This window comes from Sceloporus undulatus, chromosome 2, assembly GCF_019175285.1.
Source record: "Sceloporus undulatus isolate JIND9_A2432 ecotype Alabama chromosome 2, SceUnd_v1.1, whole genome shotgun sequence".
NCBI lineage: Eukaryota > Metazoa > Chordata > Lepidosauria > Squamata > Phrynosomatidae > Sceloporus > Sceloporus undulatus.
The window spans coordinates 198,121,505-198,134,241 of record NC_056523.1 but is presented as its reverse complement, the minus strand read 5'-3'; the positions used below and the strand labels follow the sequence as shown (position 1 = coordinate 198,134,241).

General features: G+C 39.5%; 1 protein-coding gene across 1 annotated transcript in view; it reads right to left on the bottom strand.

Annotated features, from left to right (window-relative positions):
* Positions 1-5,873: 5,873 nt before the first annotated feature.
* LOC121922349 (tumor necrosis factor receptor superfamily member 1A-like) overlaps positions 5,874-12,737 on the bottom strand; it is a 28,831-nt gene continuing 21,967 nt past the window's right edge. Inside the window, exons 6-10 of the mRNA XM_042451684.1 lie at positions 11,634-11,707; positions 10,786-10,911; positions 9,364-9,401; positions 7,974-8,100; positions 5,874-6,411 (exon numbers count right to left, since the gene is read on the bottom strand). Coding sequence (XP_042307618.1) covers positions 6,143-6,411; positions 7,974-8,100; positions 9,364-9,401; positions 10,786-10,911; positions 11,634-11,707 — 634 coding nt within the window. The 3' untranslated portion in view covers positions 5,874-6,142. The remainder of the gene's footprint in view (positions 6,412-7,973; positions 8,101-9,363; positions 9,402-10,785; positions 10,912-11,633; positions 11,708-12,737) is intronic.

The window sequence follows — 12,737 nt, the reverse complement described above, 5'->3', positions numbered from 1 at the left end:
AAATTATTATTATTATTATTATTATTATTATTATTATTATTATTATTATTATTATTATTCCTGGAAATCAACATCAGCTAAGCGCCTTGCAATCTCCAGTTGAGCACCATTATAGGCTTTTGCAACCCAGTAGTTTATGGGAAATCCCAAATTAGATGCAAGATGAAAGATTGTTTTAGCCCATGAGTCTGAGCCCATTTCTTCACATGCCATTACGACTAAATGGAAAACCAACAGAAAAATTATTTGGACCCAATAATAAATGGCTGTTTTCTGAGCCAACATTTTAACTGAACAGCATGGAGATTCGATATATATGGCAGCGTTGGGGTAAGATTTTGGGGCTCCCAGAGCTCTTGTTAGAAATTTATGATGTATTGAGTCAAAACCTGACATGTCTGAGTGGACCCACACTTCAGCCCCATACAACAACTGGGGCAATAGCTTACACTTGTAGAGCTCAAGGCACTGCAACACAAACCAAATACCCCCTAGGTATTTATAATGAGTAACTTGCTGCAATTGTTGGTTATTAAGCTGCCATTGATATTTCTGCCTTCTCCTTCCAAACACCATGATTTTTGTTTTTTCAATAATTAACCTCTAGAAATTCTTTTCCATAATATTCTCCTAGAGCCCTCAAAAGCCTATGCAAGACCACTTGTGAAAAAGAAAAGATGGCAACCTCAGCATATAATAAGATGGGTATATATTTATCCTTCAAACAAGGGGAGGTAAACATTGCATCTAATAGATATTATACCATTAATATAGAAATAAAAAAGGGGCTAACAGGCAGCCTTGACAAACCCCCTTATTGACAAAGATGGCTTCTGAGAAAGTGCCATTTCAAACTGTATGCTGCCTTTGGTGTTTGTCAGAAAGTAATTACATAAAATAAAAGAAAGGAATATTGCACCTCACATTCCATTTTTAGGCAAGTTACTTGAGCCTCTACTGACATTCTAGGTTCACATATTTTTTGTGGCCATGTTCTAGAAGAATTTATTCCTGACGTTTTGGCAGCATCTGTGGCTGGCATCTTCAGAGAATGCTGGGATAGAAGAGAGTTGGATCTATATATACTGTGTGATCCTGGGTAGGGAGGAGTGATTTCCATCGTAATCTGTGCATTGTTCTGTTGCTGATGGCAGGGCCTCACGGTGGGAGGATATGCAAAGATGTAATCATCTTAATTAAAAAAAATGTCAAAAATATTTATGTCACAAATTTGACATTGTTCTAACAAACCAGCATGATAAAATCCTTTACTATTAAAACTAATAATTTTGATATCAAGCTCTTTATCTTAATTACAGCAAAAACAAATTTTGCCACCATCTGAATATATTCATTGCTGCCCGCTAACAGCACACAAATTTGCTCAGGAGCTGAACGATTTGCAAGGGAATGTAAAGTACTATATTTAGACAGGAAAAATGAAATGTACAAATATAGAATGGGGGACACCTGGCTTGAAATCAGTATAGGTGAAAAGGATTTTAGTAGACCACATGATACACATGAATACAATGTGATGTGGTGGCCAATGCAACTCTAGTCTGCATCAACAAGAGCATGGTTTCCAAATCAAGGGAAGCAGCACTGTCACTGTATTCAGTTTTGGTCAGATATCACCTTGAATACTGTGTCCAATTGTGAACATCACAGTTTTTAAGAAGTAGATTGTCAAGCTGGAACATGTTCAGAGAAGAGTGACCATGATGATCAAAGGTATGGAATTCAAGCTGTATGAGCAATGACTTAGGGAACTGGGTATAATTCAGAGGCATAGCAGTGTTAGTCTTGTAGCACCTTGGAGACTGTGTGAAAGAAGTTGTAGCATAAGCTTTTGTAGACTTGATCTACTCCTTCTGATGCATGATTTTTATAACTAGACTCTATGAATACCCCTGAAAATGCAAAACTTGTGGGTATGGTGGTGAAGTGACAAGTTAAGCTGCAATTATGGTTATTGAGGGACAATGGCAGGAGGGAAGATGTTGCCTGAGGCCAAGGTGGATGGATGACCATATGAATGGTGGAGGGACTTCTGAATTGTGGTATGCAGGATGGGAACCAGAAAAGGAGATATGATGAACTAGCCAAGAGTACCCTCATGAGGCAGAGGTGTTAATCAGTGTTATAATGTGTGTAGTGGGCCTGGAAGCCTCTCTGTTGAACCCACTGCTGATGGATTGGAGATTGTGGATATATTATTATTCAGCTGTTTCTCTTTCCAATTTTCATTTGTAGTTTTTTTTGGGGTGGGGGTGGGGGGAAGGACTTCCATCCTGAGATCAGAGATGGAATGCCCAAGAAGACTGAAATGTTCTGCAACAGGTTTTTGTGTATTCCCATTTCTAATGTCTGATTTATGTCCATATATCCTCTGATGCATAGACTGGAACATTTGCCCAATGTCTAGTGCTGAAGGGCATTCTTGACAGACAATGGCATATATCACATTAGAGGACGAGCAAGTAAAAGTGCCTTTAATATTATAAGTTATGATTAGGTCCTGTGATGACAATTCCCAAGTGCAGGCAAAGTTGACATCTGGGCTTGTGGCAATGTCTTGTAGCTGCCTCCTTATCTGTGTTGTGTGTCCTCCTGTAAGTAATGGTTGAGACTGGAGTCTCTCTGTTGGTAAGTAAAAGTCTGCTACCACAAGCCTTTGAGACCACAGTGATGTTGTCCAAAAAAAGTTGATATGTCCGAGTGGTCTCAACTGGGAGCTGTATGTGACCACTAGTGGGGTTCTGTAATTTCCAGTCATCTGTCTATTCTGTAATAGACAGAAAAAGTCTTGCTTTGTTGCTTTACTTCATATGGTAGGCATTGCAACTTGAGGAATGCTTGTTTTAATTCCATGGGCTTAGCATCCCTGTTCTGTGGGCCTGAGCAGGGCATGGCTGTAAACTATGGATTTGGTAGTATGTTCAGGATAGAAATTACATATAGTAGTCAGTGAATTTGTAGATAGAGTGGTGCTCAGATGTCAATTGTCCAGCTGTACAGTGGTGTCCAGAAACTGAATTTGTTTTGTAGATAGTTCCAGGCTGAGATTGAGAGAGGAGTGGCTGAAATTCTGGTGGAATGTCTTGAGTGAATCCCCTCCAGGAGTCCGATTTATGAGGATATATTCAATGTACCTCAGGCAGAGGAGAGGTTTCTGGGTGCAGGAGTTAAGGAAACATCGTTCTAGGTCAGCCATGAAGATGTTGGCATATAGTGCTGCCATGCAAGTGAATGGCAGTATCATTCAATTGGAGGTATATGCCATCAAATGTAAGGTAATTGTGTATGAGAACAAGGCAGCAGACTTTGGTGGCTAGGTCTGCTGGGTTCCATATGGAATGACTTTCCTGATGGTTTGTAGTCCATCCTTCAGTGGGATGTTGTTATACAGGGATTCCACATTCATGGTGGCTAATATGATATTCCCCGGAAGACTGTGGATGGACTGTAATTTCTGTGGGAAGCTGGTAGTGCCCTTCACATAGGTGGGTGTACTGGTGGTATACGGTCTAAGAATATTGTCCATGTGTCCACAGGCACCACGTGTGTGTTCCAGTGCTTAAGATGATGGGTCATCCATGGTTGCCTGTGTATTTTGGGTAATAGTTAGAATGTGCCTGGCTAAGGCTCCTGTGGTTTATCAATTAGGATTTAGTTCTGCACCTCCGTGGCAAATTCCCGGAGTAGTCTGTGTCATTTATTCCAGTATTCATCTGTGAGACGTTTGGCTGGATGGCAGGTGGAAAGTATTTGGGTAAAAATTACAGGAGAGGGAAAATAGCAATAGGGACATCACAGTATGAGTCTGAGATGTCCAAGCCAGATGGAAACCTTTCCTTGAACAGAATACCAAACATTCAAAAACGAAAGGTACGGTCAAAATGGGTGACTTCAACTGCCCTGATATTGGTTGGAGGTCAAATTCTGCCAGGAATGTCAGGTCCAATGAATTCTTCATTTACCTTATGGACCCTTTCATCAGAATCAAGAGTGTTCACTGATGATGACTCTTCATCCTGGAAACAAGTGACTAGTGGAGTGCCTCAGGTTCTGTGCTAAGCAGATGTTTTTCAACACCTTTATAATTGACTTAGATGACGGAAGAAAAGGCACGCTTAACAGATTTGTAAATGACACTGAATTAGTGGGGTAGCAAATTCCCAAGAGGACAGGACCAGAATTAAAAATGACCTTGACAGATTGGAGAGTTGTTTATGCTTGTATAACTTGAGAGGGTAAAGAACTGATTTCTCTATTTTATTCCTCAGGTTTTATTTTACAGAAATAGCTATTTATATTAATTATATCTGTTGAACTTACATATAATCAAGAAAATATAAAAAAAGAATGTATCCTGTTATATTTGTTCTGACAGAAGTGTTGATTGTTACAAAAGTGCATATAAAGACACAATGAGCTAAGTATTTTACTGTACTATAAAAATCCTTTAGAGTGCTTTTTGACCAGAACTAACAGCAAATATATACAATAAAACTGCTTTAAGAGCTACCAGCAACTCACCAAAATCCTAACTCTTTTCGAGACCAAGATATAGGATATTTGCTCATTTGATATTGTGATTCAATATCCACAAATGAGATACTCTTCATTTAAAACAGTATGAATGAAATTGGATTGGAGAAAGGAGTAAAACCAAGTTTCTGCCTAAGAAGCCACATGTGGAATGAGAGGGTGAAAAAATATTCTTGGATATGCAGAGCAGTGTTCCATTTCCACACTACATGATGGCAGCCATGCAATGCTTCTGTCTTGGAGATAGCTTCCCACACTATGTTTGTTTTTTTATTTTTCTCTGCAAGTAAGTGTGATGGCTAGCAAATACACTTGTCCCTCCATTTTTGCTAGGGTTAGAGGCACAAGACACCTGGGAATATAGAAAAACTGCAAATAACAAAACCACCACGTTTTTACCTGAGAGGACACCTCTTTAGGAATCTCTAGGTCCTCCAGTGCAACTCTGTGGGCAATGTCTGACAGACAACGACCACAGAATTGCACTGGAGGAGCTACAAATGCCTAGTGGAGTCTTTGCTCTAGGAATCTCTAGGTCCTTCAGTATGACTTTTACTTAAAGTTGACCACAGAGTTGCACTGGAGGACCTACATATTCCTAGAGAGAACATATTAAACAAATACATGAATAATCAAATCTGTAAATGTCAAAGCCACAAATATGGAGGGATGAATGTATAACAAAAACTGAGAAGAGAGAGAGGAAGTCAACAAATTCAATGAAAGAATACAGGTTTTGTGGTGTCTGCCTCTGGAACTGGCATGAGATAATGTGGATTGCTCCTCTGCATCATCCAGAGAACTAAACTGTGCCTTGAATGCCTGAAAACTGTTGCATTGCAACACATTTGTAAGGTTTATATCTCGCTTTACATGAGCGAGATATTTTACTCACCCATTGATGAAATGTGGCCTTCAGAAACATTTGGCTCCTAGGCCAAATAGGTTATCACCCCAGTTTAGAGTGAGGCATGTTTGTACACTTATGCTAATTCAATACAAGTTCAACAATAATACTGTATCTTCTTGCTAGAAAATCTAGCAGTGGTAGCAAGCTGTAGGTGCAAAAAAAGATAAAGGCACAACTACCTTCCTGCAGTATAGTTATGTCTTCAGGACAGAGAAGGAAATGATGGGCTGATACTTTTTTAAAAAAACCTCTGATATTGCAGGTTGAAATTAAAGTTACACTCTAGGTTGGTAAAGGTTGAAATTACTCTTCCCAGAGCTGTTTCTTTCTGTTCCTATAAAGAAGACATCTCATGAGATTATCTTGAGTTCTATCTTTGTAGAGTTTATGGCCTTTACAAAGATTTAAAAAAAAAAGAATGACAGGCAAGATCGGCCCAAATCCATCTCTGGAAGAAAAGTGCTAGTCTTGATAGGGATAAAATCAAAAGCTGTTTCACATGCACACGCAACACAATCTGAAGATGGGTATCTGAACGGTGAAGTAACTCCACTGAAAAGCACTGTATTGCTCGTGTTCTATAAGGAATCATCATGATGCAGCTATCTTCAAGAGATGGACATTGAAGTCTGAATGAGTGCTGGTATCCTTTAAAAAGTAGAAAGAATGATAGAAACACTAAGGCTGTTTGGTCAGGACCTCCTGAATTGCTTCACTGCAGCCACTCAGATTCATCTGGTTGAGAACATTACTTATACGCTCCACAGAGGCACCATGGCCTGCCTGCAGCCTCCAGTGTCTCAGCATCTCATATTGTGCTTCTCTCATATGCCGTTGTTCTATAGTGATTATATCTATTGTATTTTCACTCAGCCCCAAGTACCGCATAAATTCCTTCCACCGAGACAAGGGGACATGATCCACAATGGTATACAAAACTTCAGGACCTGGAAGAAAGGAATAGAGGAGAAACCAAGTGCTGATGAGAGTGTTATTCCCTTTCTCCTATGCTAGCTATGACCAACTCCATCAGCTCATACCAGCTCAAATTCTATGTTTTCTTAAGTCCCATCAAATTCAACAAAAATTATTCCTGAATAAACATGCTTTAAGATTTTACCGCACAGAACAAACTTGAGAAGGTTTTCTAAACTGTCATAAAACCTATATAGACATATGTTAGCACTTTGAGGTGAAGGAAGAGGACCCATGTACTGAATTTGAGATCCCCGAGAGCTCCACAATAAAAAAAAATTGCTCAAAATATCCCCTATAACCTTTAGTGAGTATGGTGGCAATTTTGGCCCATGCCCTAAGCTGTTTTAGGCACAGAAAAGATCTTTTTGGGGAAAAAATAGAAGTCACTCAAAACATGATGAAATTGCTCTTTACATAACTTCCAAGAGGACTGGGAGGGATTTTGGGTAATGTTTTAAAATATATATATAGCAACAGCTGGAGAAGAATGGTGGGATACGGCCCTCCAAGGTCTAGTGAGATGTGTGCAGCCCTCAGATAGTTGCCCACTTTGGCAATAAATGTTACTAAGCAAAGCTTTCAGTATAGGAACATAGAAACACATAATAGCTTAATTCAGACATCATTCCTAACCATGATAAATGAAGCTATACCTACAGTACTGTATATTGTAAAACATTTCTGTTAAACTTTTTTGGATTATATTAATTTTCTAGATCAATAGTCCTGAGCTTTTGGGCCAGTAGGCATATTGGGAATTCTTAGAGAGACACTGGGGTAAAGGTACTGAACCTATGGTTTAGATTGATCTTCAGATCATATTTCCATGAGAAAGTGGGGGGAGTAGTTGTGTGAGGCTGAACAGTGCCTCCTCTCCTGCCTCACTTACCCACCTATCCTCCAGCTGAGTTACTCAAAGTTATCTGGGCTGAAGGCTTCAGTTTCCTTTGTCTGTGTTCTGCTTTCAATGTATAAAAGTACTGTATAATTACACACACAGGGACACACAAAAAAGTAAATAAACAAATATGGCTGTCCCCATTACATCTAGTTCCTTCTTCCACTTTTAGCTCAGCCATTTCCCTGAAAGAGGAGAAAGGAAATACAGGCTGAAACTGAGGCTCACTAGTAACAAGTAAAATACTAACACTTTTATTTCCTCCTGCAATCTCCCTCTTGCTTTGTCTCTGCCCTGGAAAGAAGATTTACTCTTGATCCTTTGGACCACCCCCTAAATAAAGTACTGAATGCCACACGGTTTCATATAATTTATTTGGTTGCATTGTGTACCAATCTAATCATAATGATAATAAAAGAACAGAATTTTGTATGTCCAGGCCCTCACATAAACTTGGATTTTTGAAAGTAGGGAGGATGGAAGAGAAGAGATAGTATATATTAGGGGTTCTTAAATCTCTTTACGTTTTTCATGTGGCAGCTGCTGCCCACACATTCTCCTGCAGATATGATGCACAAAGAAGTCAACTTTCTCACACACTCACACCTAACTTTGAAATAAGGCTGCACTCACGATCTGGGACTTGTGTCTCTCCTGCAGATTTTACACAATCTGGAAGTGGCACTGTTGGGCTTGTCTGCGATGACTGTTGTACTTCATCATCTCGACACAGAGCGGAATAATTTCCTTTATCATTAGTCTAATGAGCAAGAACAATATACAGTTGATATTCAGATTAATTGTCCAATGTGTGTGGAACTAGTTTGAGAGATCAAAAGTGGAGTAGCATTCCAAAAACTGAAGTAGACAGCATCACTCTGTTGTGGAAGATGTCTTTTGTCACCCCCTTCTTCCACTTCATTTCACGCAGTTTTATTCTTTATAGGCTAATTCTTAAAAGGCAAAAGATGTTCTGTGAACTGCCCTACACCAGGGTAAAGGTTTTTACTTCACCTCTCTGGTTTGATCAACATAGAAAGAACTAATATTAGTCTCATACAGTGATGCCAAGACTTTTAGAGACTGAGTGCCCAAACTCAAAGGCGGGTGTTACCCAGTGCCGGCAGGGGGACTTCTGGGGCGGGACCTCCACCTTCCAGGGGTGGCACTTCTAGGAGGGCAGGACTTCCCTGGAGACAGCTGAAGGCCTAAGAGGGCAGGGGGAAGAGGAGGAACAGGCACATACCTGTACTTCTTCCCCTCGCCCTCCCAGGCCTTCAAATGCCTCCGGGGAAGTCGAGGCAGCTAATGGCATGTGGGGGAAGAGGAGGAACACCTGTTCCTACTCTTCCCCTGCCCTCCAGTCTCTCAGTGTGCCCTCAGAAATGGCTTTGCGTGCCAGAGAGGGCACGCATGCCATAGGTTTGCCATCACGAGTGTAATAGATGCTGAACATGTCTGCACTGAAACACATTCAGAGTTATTAACCGATGATAAGTGGTGCACTTGAATTAGGCTTAGAAAAAAGAATCTTAATCAAGCAAGTTGTTGCACAAATGAAGAAAGGGACAGAGAAGGTCAAAGATGTTGGGAGGGTAGAAAATGGAATGGAGGAATGTCTGAAAAAGTGAGTGTGTGAGGAAAAAAATGACAGATGAGGAAAGCAATTCTGGTCTCACCAATAGCTGGCACACACCCTCTCTATCTGTTGTCCTGATGGAATATGTGCCATAGTGGCAGGGAGGGAGAATTCTTCACTTTGGAATTCTGCAGCTTTTGCTGTGTTTTACTTTATGAACTACTTTAAGGAAAAGCAATACAGAACTACCACTGAACAAATAAATGTCATCTGGGCATAACGTTAGGATAGCGCATGGTTTCATGAAATGAACAAAAATCATCTCTGGGAAGAGGATAATGTAGTGAACCAAAACACAGAAACTCAAAAGCCATTTATAAAATCTCACAGACCCTTCATCCCAGCCCACCCATGTCTAAAGTAGCAATACTATGGAACTATTACCTTTGAAGTAGGTTCTCCTGTTTTCTCTGGATTCAAAGCTGGGGGAGAAAAGAAATTAATCTTACAGCCAGCAAATGAGAGTATTTTTTTTCAGTATGTCATATTAGGTGACAGATGGTTTTCTTCGATTTGTTTTTATTGAGGTATTAGGTGGTGTTTCCCTAATAGGCATTGATAGCAGGAAGATGTTTGTTTAACAAACTTGATGGTGACTGCTAGCTATTCAACACAGCCAGAGCTTTGACCATTAGGTTTTAAACCTAAATCCTTAATACACATCACTGGGAAGGAAAAAATTAATTTGCTGATGTTCACGCTGGACAGGCAGAAATTTAACTTGTTGTATTAATTATTAAATTCATTCATTTAAGTTTTTATAGGAATGATGGCATTTCTGCATAGAAAGAATGGCAAGATGGATTGCTGTGATTACCCGCTAATAGCAGATTTTATCACTGGTTCTCACCAAAGGTACTCTTTTGTTGTTTCCATGTTGCACTTTCTGACTTGGCACCGCAAGAGTAAGAGCTAACCACTCCTGAACTTGTTTTTCCTTAAGTGTCCTGTTAACTCTCTCTCATCCTACCCACACTCTACATTTAGTTGCCTTCACCATGAGGGTTGGCATTTCTAATCATTAATGGAGACAAAACACATTTAACAGCAGTACAGAATCATCATTTTCATTCTGCTTCCAGCTGAAAGTGGAAGAAGAACACATTGGTAAAGCTTGGATGCTTTCAGACATGGCTTTTTTCAATTAGATACTTCCTATTTGCAGGCTAAACAAGCCCACCATTTGCTTGATAGTAAGATACTGTTGCAATTACAATTGTCATTTTAAATTAAGAAACAGCATAAGTATGTTTAGGACTGCATTGGAAACTATGCATTTCTCCAAAGTTTCGATGGGAGGCCTTTACTTCTACCCTGGGAGGAAAAATATATATAGAATTTGACAACCTACATAATGATCAAAGCACAGAAGCAACTATATCTCTCCCCCATTTCCATATGTATTTATGGGCTGCAATGGTGTGTGTAACTTGGAAATGGAACGACAACTCCTTCCAGGCTGTGTTTCCAATGCAGATTGCTTCTCCTGCACCTGCAGTATATATTGCAAAATTGTGGAAAAGTAGTTCACTATTTTGCAGTAAAAGATGCAAGGTCATGGTACACATCAAAACCATATTGGCAAGGAAAAGGTTCAACAGACAGAAGACTACAAAGCTAAAAACCTGAAACTTTAGGTCATGCCCAAACACAGAGTGCTGCTCCCTTGGCCAGGTTTCTTTCTAGCATCCATCCCTGCTCTCCATGCTCTGTACCAGTCCAGTGAATCAAAGGAGGGAACTCATTGCTTTTCTTCACCTACACTACTCTGTGGTGCTTTATCAACAGTGGAAGAGTTAAACTCACAATACGAGCAAGAAGTGGAGTTCTGTTTCTTCTGACAAAGTTGCCACTTAATTTTCTTTGCCAACAGCAATATAACACAGCCGAACCCAAAAAGAAAAGCTAATGAGCCAAGGCCATATGTGATTTCTGTAAGGAAAAAAAAAAAGAAGCAAATTGATGGTAGCTCATTCGGAAGGATTTGAGGAGGGTTGTGATGAAAAATGAGTAGAGGCGCCACAACAACTAACAATCAATAGTGATATCAATACCTGGTATTAGAAGAATGGCTCCAGTACTCACTTTTGGAATATGTTTTTCTTTTTTTAATTTTTTAATTTTATTAGTTAAAAATAAGTATTACAATACATATCAGTCATACAAATCAAGCAAGTCATATATTTAATATAAAAATTCAGCATATATAATAGAAAAGGGTCCATTGTGAGTTTTAAGTATATACTCATTTCTTAGTCTTATCCTTCTCCCTTTTCTAATCCCATTATCAACCCACTTTCCCCAGTCCATTCCCTCTCAGTACCTTCTCTTATCCTTATCCCCCTTTCTTGAGCTTTCTTACTCTATCTTCACTCGCTAACATTCTTTATCTTTCATTTCATCTTCTCTTCTTCCCCAATCATACTTTCCATATAACTTACTTAAACCTTCAATCTCGACTCCAATCATCCTAACTTTCTATTCAACTGTTGACAGTTTTTCTTTTCCCTGATCTATTTGAATTTCCATTATATTCTTTTCCATTTATAATATTTTGTTTAACAATTCCATTAATATATTAACAACTTTGCTATCATATCTTCAAAGTACATCTTTTTTTAAATCTTGTAAGCATCTGTAGCATCAGTACTCACCTTGGGAATTTGAAGGGTTTGCCACTGGGAAGGACATTGGCTCACAGTGTTGCTTGCATTTTTGATCATTGCAGCTGAAAGACAGAAATGAAGAGATTCAAGAGTGGCTCATTGAACAGACAGTCTTAGCACTTAGAAAAGAATGCTATGGTCACTGTCAGTCAACATGGGTTTCTCAAAAGCAAGCCATGCCACATATTTTTGGGTTGTTGTTTTTTTTTATAGAGGTACAATCTTGGTAGAATGCTGTGGATGTAGCTTGAGTTCTGTAAGGTTTCTGACACGGTACCACATGATAATCTTGCAAACAAGCTAGTAAAATGTGGTCTACACAATGTGACTGTTAGGTGTCTCTGTAATTGGCTGAATCCAAAGGGTACTCAAGAATGGCTCCTCCTCTTCTTGGAGAGAAGTGACCAATGGGGTGCCACAGGGTTCTGTCCTTGGCCCAGTGCTATTCAATAACTTTATCAATGACTTGGATGATGGAATAGAAGGCGTGCTTATCAAATCTGCGAATGACACCAAATTAGGAGGGGTAAGAAATACCTTGGAAGACAGGATCATAATTCAAAATTACTTTAACAAAAGGCAAGTTGGGCCAAAACTAACAAAATGAATTTCAACAGGGGAGAATGTAAAGTACTATACTTAGGCAGAAAAAATGAAAGGTTCAGATACATAGGATAGGGGACATGTGAAAAGGATCTAGGAGTCTTCGTAAACACAAACTGAACAGGAGTCAACCTTGTGATGCAGCTGCTAAAAATCCAATGTGATTCAAGGCTGCATCAGTAGGAGTACAGTGTCTATATTAAGGGAAGAAACAGTGCCACTCTATACTGCTTTGGTCAGACTTTACCTGGAATACTGTGTCCAGTTTTGAGCACCAGTTGGAACATGTTCAGACGAGGGTGACCAAAATGGTCAAAGGTCTGGAAACCATTAAGCCCTATGAGGAGTGGCTTGGGCACTTAGTATGTTTCATCTGGAGAAGATAAAGTTAAGAGGTGATATGATAGCCCTGTTTAAATATTTGAAGGGGTGTAATACTGAGAATGGAGCAAGCTTATTTTCTACTGCTCCAGAGATTAGGTTATGGAG